The sequence below is a fragment of the Bos taurus genome, chromosome 14 (genome assembly GCF_002263795.3).
Source record: "Bos taurus isolate L1 Dominette 01449 registration number 42190680 breed Hereford chromosome 14, ARS-UCD2.0, whole genome shotgun sequence".
Classification (NCBI taxonomy): domain Eukaryota; kingdom Metazoa; phylum Chordata; class Mammalia; order Artiodactyla; family Bovidae; genus Bos; species Bos taurus.
In genome coordinates, this window is record NC_037341.1 from 15,609,093 (window position 1) to 15,621,246 (window position 12,154).

General features: G+C 44.6%; 1 protein-coding gene across 1 annotated transcript; it reads right to left on the reverse strand.

Annotated features, from left to right (window-relative positions):
- Positions 1-7,399: 7,399 nt before the first annotated feature.
- Positions 7,400-9,292, reverse strand: TRMT12 (tRNA methyltransferase 12 homolog). Its single transcript, NM_001024552.2, has one exon. The coding sequence runs from the start codon at positions 9,264-9,266 to the stop codon at positions 7,878-7,880; it is 1,389 nt and encodes a 462-aa protein (NP_001019723.2). The 5' UTR covers positions 9,267-9,292; the 3' UTR covers positions 7,400-7,877.
- Between the last annotated feature and the right edge of the window lie 2,862 nt (positions 9,293-12,154).

The window sequence follows — 12,154 nt, forward strand, 5'->3', positions numbered from 1 at the left end:
ACTTAGCTTCTCCCAGGCGTCTGTGCACCACATGAGTCAATAAACTCTTCTTTATCTCTTGTTAATTAATTTTATTTTAATTTTTATTTTATCAGTTTAATTTCCAGGACCCCAGCCACAGAACCTAGGAAAAGGCGTTTGTCTCTTTCCTACACTTTCTTATTCATGTTTTAGCAGTTTCTGATTTAAATCTGATGCACATATTTTTATTAGTATAAGAATTTCTAATTAAAACTAAATACCACCTTGGGACCAGAACTTTCAGGATGGTGGCACAGTTGTTCTTGTCTTACTCAGATATGACTTCAAGCAAGTCTCTTTAAACTCACTAGTTCTCACTTTCCCCATCTGTAAAAATGAAGGTTTGAATAAGATCCTGACAAGGACTTTAAAATACTACCTTAAAATTATATGAGTGAGGTAGTTTTTAGAAAAATTTTAGGAATTTTTAAGATAAAAGATAAACTTTCAAAGAAACAGCTGCAATTCACTGAATCTAATCTCTCTGGCTTCTACTTTGGTTTGAATGTTGCACAGCTCATGTATATAGTAAACTGAGTCTACTCAGAAAAATAATGTGGTGTCTATGTATTAATAAATTACAGTGTTCAAAAATACAAATCTGTTTCATTTGACATTAGTGGTTCAAAAGCCTTTTCAGTAGCTCTAAAGAGCCCTTAGATGTCAAATGTGTAAAACTTAATTTGAATTTTCAGTTTATATTTTCATCAGCCAAGTCTTTGTTACATGCAACAGGAATTGATTCTGGGCTATCTGAAGCAAAAGAAGATTTTGTTAGAGAATTGTTTTAATTATGTCCTCAAGATTTCAAGCTCCAAGAGTGACCATGCAGTTGGTCAAGCGTATTGTATTATATATCTGTACCCAGGGCTTCCCAGGTAGCACAGTGGTAAAGAATCTGCCTGCCAATGCAGGAGATGCAAAAAATGCAGGTTCGATGCCTGAGTGGAGAAGATCCCCTGGAGAAGGAAACTGCAACCCACTCCAATATTCTTGCCTGGAAAATCTCATGGATAGAGAGTCTGAGGGGGCTACAGTCCGTGGGATTGCAAAAGAGTCAGACACCCGTCAGCACACAGGCATCTGTACAGAAGCTGCAGCAGAGGGTGGATACAAGCAGCTTCCTTAGTGGAAGAAAAAAGGAAACCAGCACTTAGAATTTCTACCCCCCCCCCAATGTATTATGTATTTTTTCCTTTGAATGAAAGATGGGGATGCTAGTTTGAAGGGTAGGGATTGATAGCCCTCCCCAAAGGATAAATACATACCATAACTTTATCTCAGACCTTGGGAATTAATTAAAAAATAATCTCTGATCCTAAATTACTTTATAGTTTTTCTCATTAAATTTCAGATACACTTATCAAGACCAGTGAATCCCATGGCCATGTGCCCACTGAAACACCACCTTTGCTGTAAATCAGGTCCCTAAGTCAAAGGCAGTATTATGCAGGACACATTGATGGATCAAACACTTGGAAATCATTGGCTAAGTAGTCTGACCAACACCTTGTGGGCAGGAAAGGCAAACTCATACCTGGTGACAGCAAGATTCTAGTCAGGGTCAATCACTGTCCTTTCAGGATAGAAGTCCAGAGTAGTCAACATGCTATCAAGCAGATGATGTTGTATGAAGTGCTCAGGGCTGAACATGAGGGAGTGGCCCGTGGGTGAGTGGAGGCCATGTTGCTGGCCTCTCACCCGCATTCCTGGACATGACTACATACATGAGCCCAGTACTGGGTTAGCTGGTGACACGGCTGCTGGTTAACTAGCCACACCCATTTTCTTGGTTGTTGAGTGCCTCTACTGTGGTGGAGTCCCCAGTAGGCATTGTTATACAACCCAAAGTTCTTTACTCACATGCCCAATCCCATAGATGTCTCTACTGCTGCTTCTCCAGGCTTCCTTGTCCCCTGTCTTCTAATCATTTTCATTCCAGGCCCCTAATCCCCTAACTTATTTGCCACTTGCCAAGAAGGTCTATTTTTACTTCAAGCCACTTCCCTTTCCACACAAAATGGATGATCAGGAATACTACCCCAAACTCCCCTGTCATTTAACTACTGAGTAGGACTATAGGGCAGCAAAAGTCTGTTTTTGTTTTGAACCCATATCCCCACAAACCAATCTGTGAACTTAGCTTGGGCTTTTTTGGCCTCCATCAGCTAAACAAAGAGCCTCTCAAGCAGCCTTAGTGTGAGTCGTGGGAGGGACCATGGTGCCAGAGTTGTAAGTGTGATGTGGGAGCCTGGGCCGCCTGCCTGTGCACCTGTTTTCCCCCGGCCTACTTGTCATCAACCCCAGGTGTACTGTTTCCACCTTATGATGGATTGATTGGTGCGTCTGACAAAACAGCTCATCACGGGCAACTTGGGCTATAGGGTCACTTAATGCCCCACGAGATGCTGTTCCTACCAAGGCCCATCAGCATGCAAGGAGCCATTTGTGAATGACATGTTCTCCACTGCAGATTCCTTGGCCTTGCTACAGAAACTAGAAGTCTACCTTGGGATTCTCCAATTGGAGTCTTGCCATAAACTCTGACTGCTTTGCTTATCAGGTACCCCTGTCCTGTAGAAAATCTCCTGTATCGAATGACTCATGCATTAACGCTAATTACACTGCAGCCTGTACCTGCTACATAGCCTTTATGTGCTCTGCATCCCATTGAAAACTGGCAGCCTTCCAGTCACCCAGTGTATGAATCAGAGCAGTATTCCCAGGTTCTGAATTAAGGCTGGAGCTTGATGTGGTTCCTTGGTGGCAGAATAATACTGATAAAATGAGTGAGATGCAAAAATTCATTCTTTATTGTGGAGACGTCTTGACATTCAAGCAGACCACCCTGGACCCTAAAAATTTCACTGATGTAAAAAAGGATGCTGGTTCCTACTAGTGATTTTTTCCTATCCTACTAGTGATTATTTCCTATCCTTGGGAAGGAAATGGCAACCCACTCCAGTACTCTTGCCTGGAGAATCCCATGGACAGAGGAGCTTGGTGGGCTACAGTCCACGGGTCACAAAGCGTCGGACACGACTGAGCGACTTCACTTATCTGGCCCAAGTAGTAATGATGTCATGAATGTAATAGTGACATTCTGTGGAAGGTTCAGATGGTCCAGGTCTCTCCAGACTATATTATGACAGAGGGTAGGTGGGTACTGTTTTCTGTCCTGTATGAATGCAGTTGCTTCTGACCCCACATCCTCAGGCCCAGTTCCAGACTCATGGTTCCTGTTGGTACATTAGGTTAGGTCCTGAATCTCCTTTGGCACATAGGCCCACTTGAGAATGTTGAAAGTAGACAAAGTGAAGGGAAATGAGCTTTAGAACTGTTTTTTTTTTTTTTTTCATAAGTATACATAGCTTTGATTTTAAAATAAAACTCAATTACTAAGTCTATCCATCTATATCTACCTGCCTAAACATGTTATACCAAAATTCAGTTTTAGCTTCATATTCAATATTTTCTGCTTACTTTTGATTCAACCTTGACCTCTTAAATACCCAGAGGCAGATACCTGTTTTCTTACTGTTTCTGGCCTCTCTGAAATCATGTGTGATTGTTGGTCAATAAATCTTGCAAGTTATCATATCTAATCAGAAAGATATCACTGCTAAAACATAACTGTAGCAAGAAATTCTTATGTGCTTTACACATTGAAACATGTCAACTGAAGTGCATTATATATATTTATTATTGCTAGAGTGAATTTCTTCAATGATTGTGAAAGCTGTACATTTATGTACAAAACAATTATTGTAAACTTCTAAATAGTTAAAAAACTAGACAAAATTTATGAAACAACACAAGCCACTGGACATAGGCAATGAAGGGGGCAACAGTCCACGAGAGCTGGAAAACAAACAAGGTGAGCCATACAGTTGCTTCGGCCCACTGCCTGGAGAAGCATTCTAGGCTGTGGCACAAGAGGCCAGGGGAGGCCAGGAGACTCCCTGTGGTGAGGAGATGGGGCTGGGAGTCCTGGGAGCCCAAGTAACTGTGGAGTTCACAGGGTAGAATGCCAGGAAGCAGAGAGCCACACACAGAGGGAACTCCAGAGATCCGCTGACCAGGCCCTAAAAGCATTCAGCTGAGTAATGGCCAGCCCACGTGACAGGAAACTACCGAAGGCCAACAGAAGAACCATCCGAAAGGATTACAGGAAACAATACTCAGAGCTCACACACACAGGGTGTGGATAATTCCTGTTCCTACCAGCAAGAGCGGCAAATGTCCTAATTCACAAGGCATCAGTCAGAGAATGAAGAACGGTCTTGCTTCATGATGGAAAAAAATTAATGACTAAATACTGCTCTGACAAATGCTCAAAACAAGTTTCAAAAAGATCAAACTGTTTCCAAGTAACTTACCTGTATTCCAGAACAAAACTCAAAAATGTTTTTAGAAATATGAAAATAGTTTTAATCATTTAAAATAATAGTTCGGCTTGAAAATGACTATTTTAATGGCTTGTCCAATGTGAAGTAGCTGCACCCTGAGGCTGTTCAGAATGACATATATTGAGTTTCTTCTCACACATGTGTTCAGGGTGGGAAAAACTGAAATTAAAAATGCTTTTTCTAAGAGAAAAATGACCTCATAACCCCTATATTTCCGTTCCAGTTAAATCCTGCCAGTTAAATCCTGATTCATGTAGCTCATTATTGTATATCAAATGTATTATGCAAAATGTAATAATTATTAAAAAAACCTAATGCCATCCATTTTTCTTAAAAAAAAAAAAAAACCACTAAAGATATGGTTTAACTTGGAAAAAAAAATGCTTTTCTATAAACTAGTTTCTCATTTTAAATTTGCATATTTAAAATTATACATGATACTGGTATATTAATACAAGTATATAATTTATTAAAATTATGGAGTTAATGAATACAGCTTACAGTTAAGAGTTTGATAAAATTATTGCTTTTTAATCACAACTTCTCCATCAAGTGGGAGCATTAATCAGCAACTAATACTGACACCTACGAAGGAAAGCTTTAGAGCTTCTACAAATTCCTAGATTGAATCTGTAAGGAACTCAGTGAGCCTCCTGACTCCTTTAGTCTTTTTTCCTTGGTTTCATTAGACGTCTCTTCTGGGTCAGGCCATCCGGCAAGTGCTTGGAGAAAACTGTAATGTAAATGGATATACTCAACTGGAGAAAAAGGTTAAGGGACCCTTATTTTCTTCCATTCACACACAACTCCTGCTCACTCTGGAACTTTCAGCCTAGGCATCCCTGCTCCCACCTTCCCAGTCACCCTCTCCACCTCCCACAACCCAGACCCCCAAATGTGGGTGGTGCCTCCCGACGTGTGCCTGTAAATACCCATTTGTTTCTGTATGTGCACTTAGTACATGGCACTGACATTGCTTCCCCCATGTCTATGTCACCAGATGGTGATTCCATGTAGGCAGAACTCAGCTTCACTCACCTGTGTCCCTGGCCCTCTACCCAGTGCCTGATGCGCAGAATTCACAGAACATCCTCATTAGCCAGTTAATGGCCTTCAAAATAAGGACCTTCTGCTATAAGTAAAGCAGATGTGTAGCAATCACTCACAGGCGAACTGGGAAATGGTAGTTACCCTCATACAAAGACTGACGGAAATATTCAAGATATACCAGTCACTGTGATGACAGTTACCGTATGTTAACTCATTTAAACCCAAACATCTTCCTTTCAGGACACGTTCAGTTGTTAACTCCAACCTACAGATGAGGAAACGAAATAGAGATTGACGATTTGCCTCAGGTCACACTTCTGTGTAGACCTGCCAGGAACTGAATGAATGAACCTGAATTCCATGAAGGCAGAGCCCACATGTCTCCCTTCCCCACTAACACTCAGGGCCTGGTATGCAGGACAAGGTGAGTGAATTCACCTGGGCGCACCTGACATGAGCTGCCTCTCCCACACCTTACAGCAGGAAGGCAGCCTCAGCCCCTGGACATGTGGCTCCCTGACTCGTTCCTCAGTCCCCCCCCGCCACCTTCCTCCCCATATTGGCTCAAGCCCCAGCCTGCCATCTTGAGCTTGAGGAGAGAAAGCAGTAGGCACCCATGTGAGAAGAAACCCAGTGTGTGAAAGAGGAAATGATGAAGGCAAACACAGGAAGGCCGCTCTGTGGATGGGAATGGAACCCAGGCTCCCTCTGCAGGATCACATGACAGTCTGCTCTGCACCAGACACTGTTCCTTTTAATCCTTACGTCAACACTCATCTTCAGCCTGCCTCTCACTGCTGCTTCTGTTCCAAACTGATCTACTGGCACCGCTTCAAACACTCTCTGAGCAAACTGGCACCTGGTAGTCTCTTCAAGCAGCACCTGCTTCCACACCAACTCCACTTAACAAAATCTCACCCAGTTTTTAAGACCCACTTCAAACACTACCTCTCTGAAGACCTCCCTGAGAGAGCTTTTCTTCCCCACTTTCACATTCCGACGACAACTATCACCACGTGGCACTTACTGTGTCCCAACTCTCTGCATTTGTTAGGTCTGCTGCTAGCTTGGGAGACCCTCAGAGACAGCATCTAATGTCTCTTCATATTTCCTGTGGCTCATGTAGACAGCAGGCATTTAATATTTGCAGAATAACACACATAGCAGCAATCCTGTCCTTACTGCCACTGCTGCAAGAGAAGGACAGGCAACCCAGCCCGATGCCAGGTACAATCACAATCCTGAGAAAGCCACACTTGGCTTTTTTTTTTTTGGCCAGGCCACACAGCTCTTGGGATCTTGGTTCCTTGACCAAGGACTGAAGCCAGGCCACAGTAGTAAAAGCCTGGAATCCTAACCACTAGGCCACCATGAATTCTCAGGCCACACTTTTCTGTATTTCTTTCATCAGGCAAACAGGCCCATATGGCTTCAGAGTGCCCCAAAACAAAGCTCTGAAAGGTGATTCTTGACTATTAGTCACCCCAAAGGTAAACTGACTCCCTATAATTAGTCATTTCAACAGTAAACCAAGGTGAGGCCTGGAAAACTCACAATTTCTGACATTCCTTAGGGCTCCTTATGTTGGCCCTCATGTTGCCAGGAAGGAAGATGGAAAGGGAATTGGGGCCTGTAAAGATCCTTGATTTTAACTCAAACTTTAAAAAATATCTAGCAATTGGCAGCTACTGCACAAGCTACAGTTGGAAATCTAGTTTTCCTATCATTTAATGTAGTCATTCTTTAACACTTTCTCTGCCACAATAAACCTAACATAAGACACACTCTCTCCACCCTGCTCCCCACACACTCATTTAGGAATGCTAAAGTAGGGAATGGAGTCAGTACACTGGAGTAAGTGTTGTCTTCATCCCTCCCTAATTTAGTCAGTCATAATAACCAAACAGCACCACTCTGTCTTGCTTTGGACACCACTGCTTAGACAGATTTTATTTCTCAAGTCCATTCTCCTCCCATTGCCACCACCATAGTACAAGCCACCATCATCTCATGCCTCAATAACCACAGAAGCCCTGCTCACCCATCTCCCTGCTTCCATTCTGGTACCACTCCAGGCAAGTTTCCATATTACAGCTGCAGTGATCTTGAAAACTGCATTGTGTCTTCCACTTGACAGAACCGAGGCCAGAATTCAGACCTTGTAACTGTGCAGACAGGTCTCATTTCAATAAGCCACACTGCTTTCTCCCAGAGATGTGGCTCATTCTGTTAGCATGTTAATGGAAGACAACTGAAATTATATGTATTGACTGAGGGCCTGCTTTCAGGGTCACAAAATATTAGATTACCAGGAGACAAGAGGGGTGAGACCTGGCCTGAGCTGATGCTTTCAGGGTCACTCACAAGTAGATCCTCCCATCTCAGGATCCACCTCCTCTAGCCAACTAGATGACAGGGGCGGCATTCCAAATCCAAGACTATGTGATCCACGTGGGGAGCATAGGATTTCACTGGTTGGATGTGCAAGATTTGTGTCTTCCACCGTTTTCCATGCACCTGATGAAGAAGTGTGGCAATTCGAGTCTCTGCAGCTTTGGCCCACCTCTGCCACTCTGGCTTGGTGGCCACTGACAGCGTTTTCCTCCTAGAATCACTGGTAGCTCCATTATTCAACTGGTTGCTGATAATCTGATGAGGAGAAGGCCAATGCTCCTCCATCTCACTGCTTCCAGGAGGCTGGAGAGTCTTCCCTGGGAAAGACTCCACATTTTGGTGAATATGCAAAATGCCTCCAGCATCCTGTTTTAGCACTCTGCAGGCAACGGGCCAGCCTTCTTCAGAGCTGGGAATCAGCCCCAGATTCACCCGGTCGGCAACGTTTGATAGCTTCAGTTTTCTGTTATCCCCAAAGTGTATTTGGCATCGATCAGCTACTCCATTGAGTTCAAGGTTATTTCTCAGAGCAACTACCGCATGGGGATTCCACTCACAAGCGTGGACGAAAGCAGCCTCGGCATGAACCAGGAAAGGCAAGGTAAAATAACCAATTCCCGCATAGAGATCCACCAGCACTTCTCCGGCGCAGGGCAGCGACGCCACACGAAGCTTCTCAGTGATGTTTCCGAAGGAGAACATGCACTGGGTCACGTCAAACTTATACCGAATCCCATTATCCACATGCTCTACCCAGCCGTGGTCGCCCAGCAGCAGACTCACTGCTGGAGTCCGAGTGCTATCCGGGGACACCCGCCCTCGTTTGGCCAAACGCTGGGCGCCAAGTGCCGAGGCAACCGTCTCCCAGAGTTCTGGTTCCAGATGTCTCCATTGCTTGGCTTGGAAACAGTCCTCACTCAGCAACAAGAGGTCACCGTGTCGTTGCCAAGATCGGGGCAGGTCAGCCTCCAACTCGGCCGACCACGTCACTCCGCGGCCCTCTACCCAGCGACTCACCTCAAGACACAGCCTTTGGGCAGGTGAGTAACTCTGGGCCTTCTTTGAAGGAACAGGATCCAGGAGCTGCGTCGGCACACAGGTGCTGCCTGGAGCCACACGATTCCTCAGCTCTCGTAGATGCTGCTCAAGGAGGGCCTCTCTCAGAACCGGTAGCGCCACGGTGCCATCCCGCAGCTTTTTCACACGGTGCTGTCTATCCAGGAGTTTGTGCTTCTCGAGATATTCCCTGTATCGCTGAGTAAATCGAGGCTCAGTCACAACTGCAACAACAGCCGTGGGCTTCCCGCCTGCCCCTTCCATGTTGCTGGCCCCACAGTCTCTCCGACTCCTTCCACGAAACTCCCTCTGCTTTGCCTCTGCACATCCACGCATAAAACAGGAAGAAAAACGCGCCCAGCGCCGGTCGGGGGCCGGAAGTGACGTCAAACAGGCAGGCCGGAACTAAATTACATTATCTCCCTTGTTGACGAATGGTGTCGGGGTCGCCGTTGGGTGTGAAGCCGTCACCGCCATCTTTGTTGAGGTCAACCATTACTTGCTCCAGCCTATACGAAAATTAGTAACAAGGAGGACTTATAAACTTAGTCGACTTGAACTGTCGATTTATAAACTTCAAATTAGTTGGTATCCTCCGGAAGCCTCAGACACGCTCTTTCATGCTGTTTACCGATCAAAAGAGAGACGTGAACCTGAAATGATGCCCTATATTTGGAGAAAGCCTTCCCTTAGTCTCGTGCTGCACCTAAATCTGGCACCTAAATCTCAGCCTGAGACGAAATTATTCTCAAGGCTAAACACACTCTAGGGACACCGGTCTCCTTTCGCTTTCTGAAACAGGCCAAACTTTTTCTTGTGCTCTTGTCTCTACACTTGTTGAAATGCCCTTCCCCAGAAGATACAATGCCAGGAGATTTGTCTGAAGGTTATCTTCTTGTGAGGCGTTCATTAAACACTCAAAAGTGTCACCCTCTCCCCTCCACATTATATCTATTTAACACGGTGATTCCTTCTTTAGCTTCTGATTTGCTATTTGTTTGCACTTAATAGCCTTTCTCCCTTAGACAGTGACACTTACAGTTGCTCAGTCACGTCCAACTCTTTGTCATCTTTTTTTAAAAAATCTGTTCCTTCTTTAGTCTCTCTCTCTTTTAAATCTATTTTAGCTGCACTGGGTCTTAGTTGTGATTCACTGGATCTTCATTGCGGCATCCAGACTCTTAGTTGCAGCATGAATGCAGGATCTAGTTCCCTGCTGCTACTGCTAAGTCACTTCAGTCGTGTCCGACTCTGTGCAACCCCATAGACGGCAGCCCACCAGGCTACCCTGTCCCTGGGATGCACCAGGCAAGAACACTGGAGTGGATTGTCATTTCTTTCTCCAATGCATGAAGTGAAAAGTGAAAATGAAGTCCCTCAGTCGTGTCAGACTTGTAGTGACCCCATGGACTGCAGCCCACCAGGCTCCTCCATCCGTGGCATTTTCCAGGCAAGAGTACTGGAAAGGGGTGCCATTGCCTTCTCCACTAGTTCCCTGACCAGGGATCAAACTCAGGCCCCCTGCATTGGGAGTGTGGCTTCTTACCCACTGGACCACCAAGGAAGTCCCTCTTGCCACTGATTTCTAATTTCAGTCCACTGTGGTCAGAGAAAATACTTTGGTATGATTTCTTTTAAATTTATGAGGGCTTGTTTTATGATTTAGTATATGGTTTATCCTGGAGAATGTTCCATGTGCTCTTGAGAAGAAGAATATGTATTCTGTTTGTGGTGGTGGAGCTAACAGGCCTGTGTGTTAGCTGATTCCTTTTTAAGTTCATGCTCAGATAAAGTAATTCTGTGGTCACTACAATTCACAAGATCAGATCAGATCAGATCAGATCAGTCGCTCAGTCGTGTCCAACTCCTTGCGATCCCATGAATCGCAGCACGCCAGGCCTCCCTGTCCATCACCAACTCCCAGAGTTCACTCAGACTCACGTCCATCGAGTCAGTGATGCCATCCAGCCATCTCATCCTCTGTCGTCCCCTTCTCCTCCTGCCCCCAATCTGTCCCAGCATCAGAGTCTTCTCTTATAGCCATTCCCAATACCTTTTCATCTTTAAATTTGATTAATGGCCATCTTCCCCCAGATGTGTATGTTTAAAGTGGCAAGAAACCAGATTTCCTCTACTCATTGTCATATTCCTCACCACACATGGTACTTCCTCATAAAATATTTGTAGACTGAACATGAGTAACTGAATGAGGAAAGAAGAAAAATCTGCAGGTGAAAATAGTTCATGGCCAGAAGGAATTTTAGTTCCTAAATATTGCCACTAGATGGCAGCAATAACCAGTACCAGAGTAGTTGAAGTGTCTGAATTCCTGGGTTTCAAACGGTTTGGATTTTCCCAACTTCTCAAGGAGCCTATCCTTTCCAATAGGCCTTTATTCATTAATGTCTATTAGACATCCCTTATTGACATGGTAAATCCAGACGTGTGAGTGTATTTGGCGGCAAGTAATACAAACCCCCAAAACAGCAGCTCTTCAGCAGGTGGGGAAGTGTATAAATTTTAAATATAAAAGTCCAGGGCTGGTGTAGCTGCTCAGGGAAGTCCTCAGTTAACCAGGCTCCCTCTCAGCCTCAGTGAGATCCTTTTATCCTTGTGGTTTTGAGACGGGCATTACCTTAACTGGCTCTGTGAGCTCACTGGGGCAGAAAGAGTAGGGCAGAGCTAGAGGAAACAAGAAGTGCCTGCGCATGGACTTCTGCCTACCCCTCTGGGACAGAAAGGGGTCTTACTGCCATCCTCTGACAGCTATGGAGGCTGGAAATGGGGTTGGTTTTACTGTTTGATTGTGGAATTAATCAAGAACGCATAAGGGAGAGTGAGCAAAAGCCAGGCACTAAGTTGACATTCCTCTAAGGCACTAGGTGAAAAAGCCCCTGGAAACAACCGAGAGTTCTGAAGAGGAGTTTCGAAGAACGACAGGAAGGAGACCTAAGAGACAAGAATAGCATCCATGGAAAAAGTGTTCATAAAATGTACAGTTTACCTAAGAAAAGGCTGAGCAGACTCCTGTTTACCTTCACCCAGCAAGCTAGTGTGCTTCTGAAAGTTCCAACTCAGATTGGAGATCACCTTTTTCAGGAAGTCTTTCCAGGCTTCTCTCTCCTTCTCCTCCCATCTGGGTTTTTTTGTTTTGTTTTGTTTTAAGGACAATGTAAAGCAAAATATTTTAAATTGTTTTAAATAGGGGAATTGAGAAAAATAAT

Coding starts and splice junctions, on each gene's coding strand:
- TRMT12 (NM_001024552.2), bottom strand. CDS start 9,266: ATGCGTGGATGTGCAGAGGCAAAGCAGAGGGAGTTTCGTGGAAGGAGT.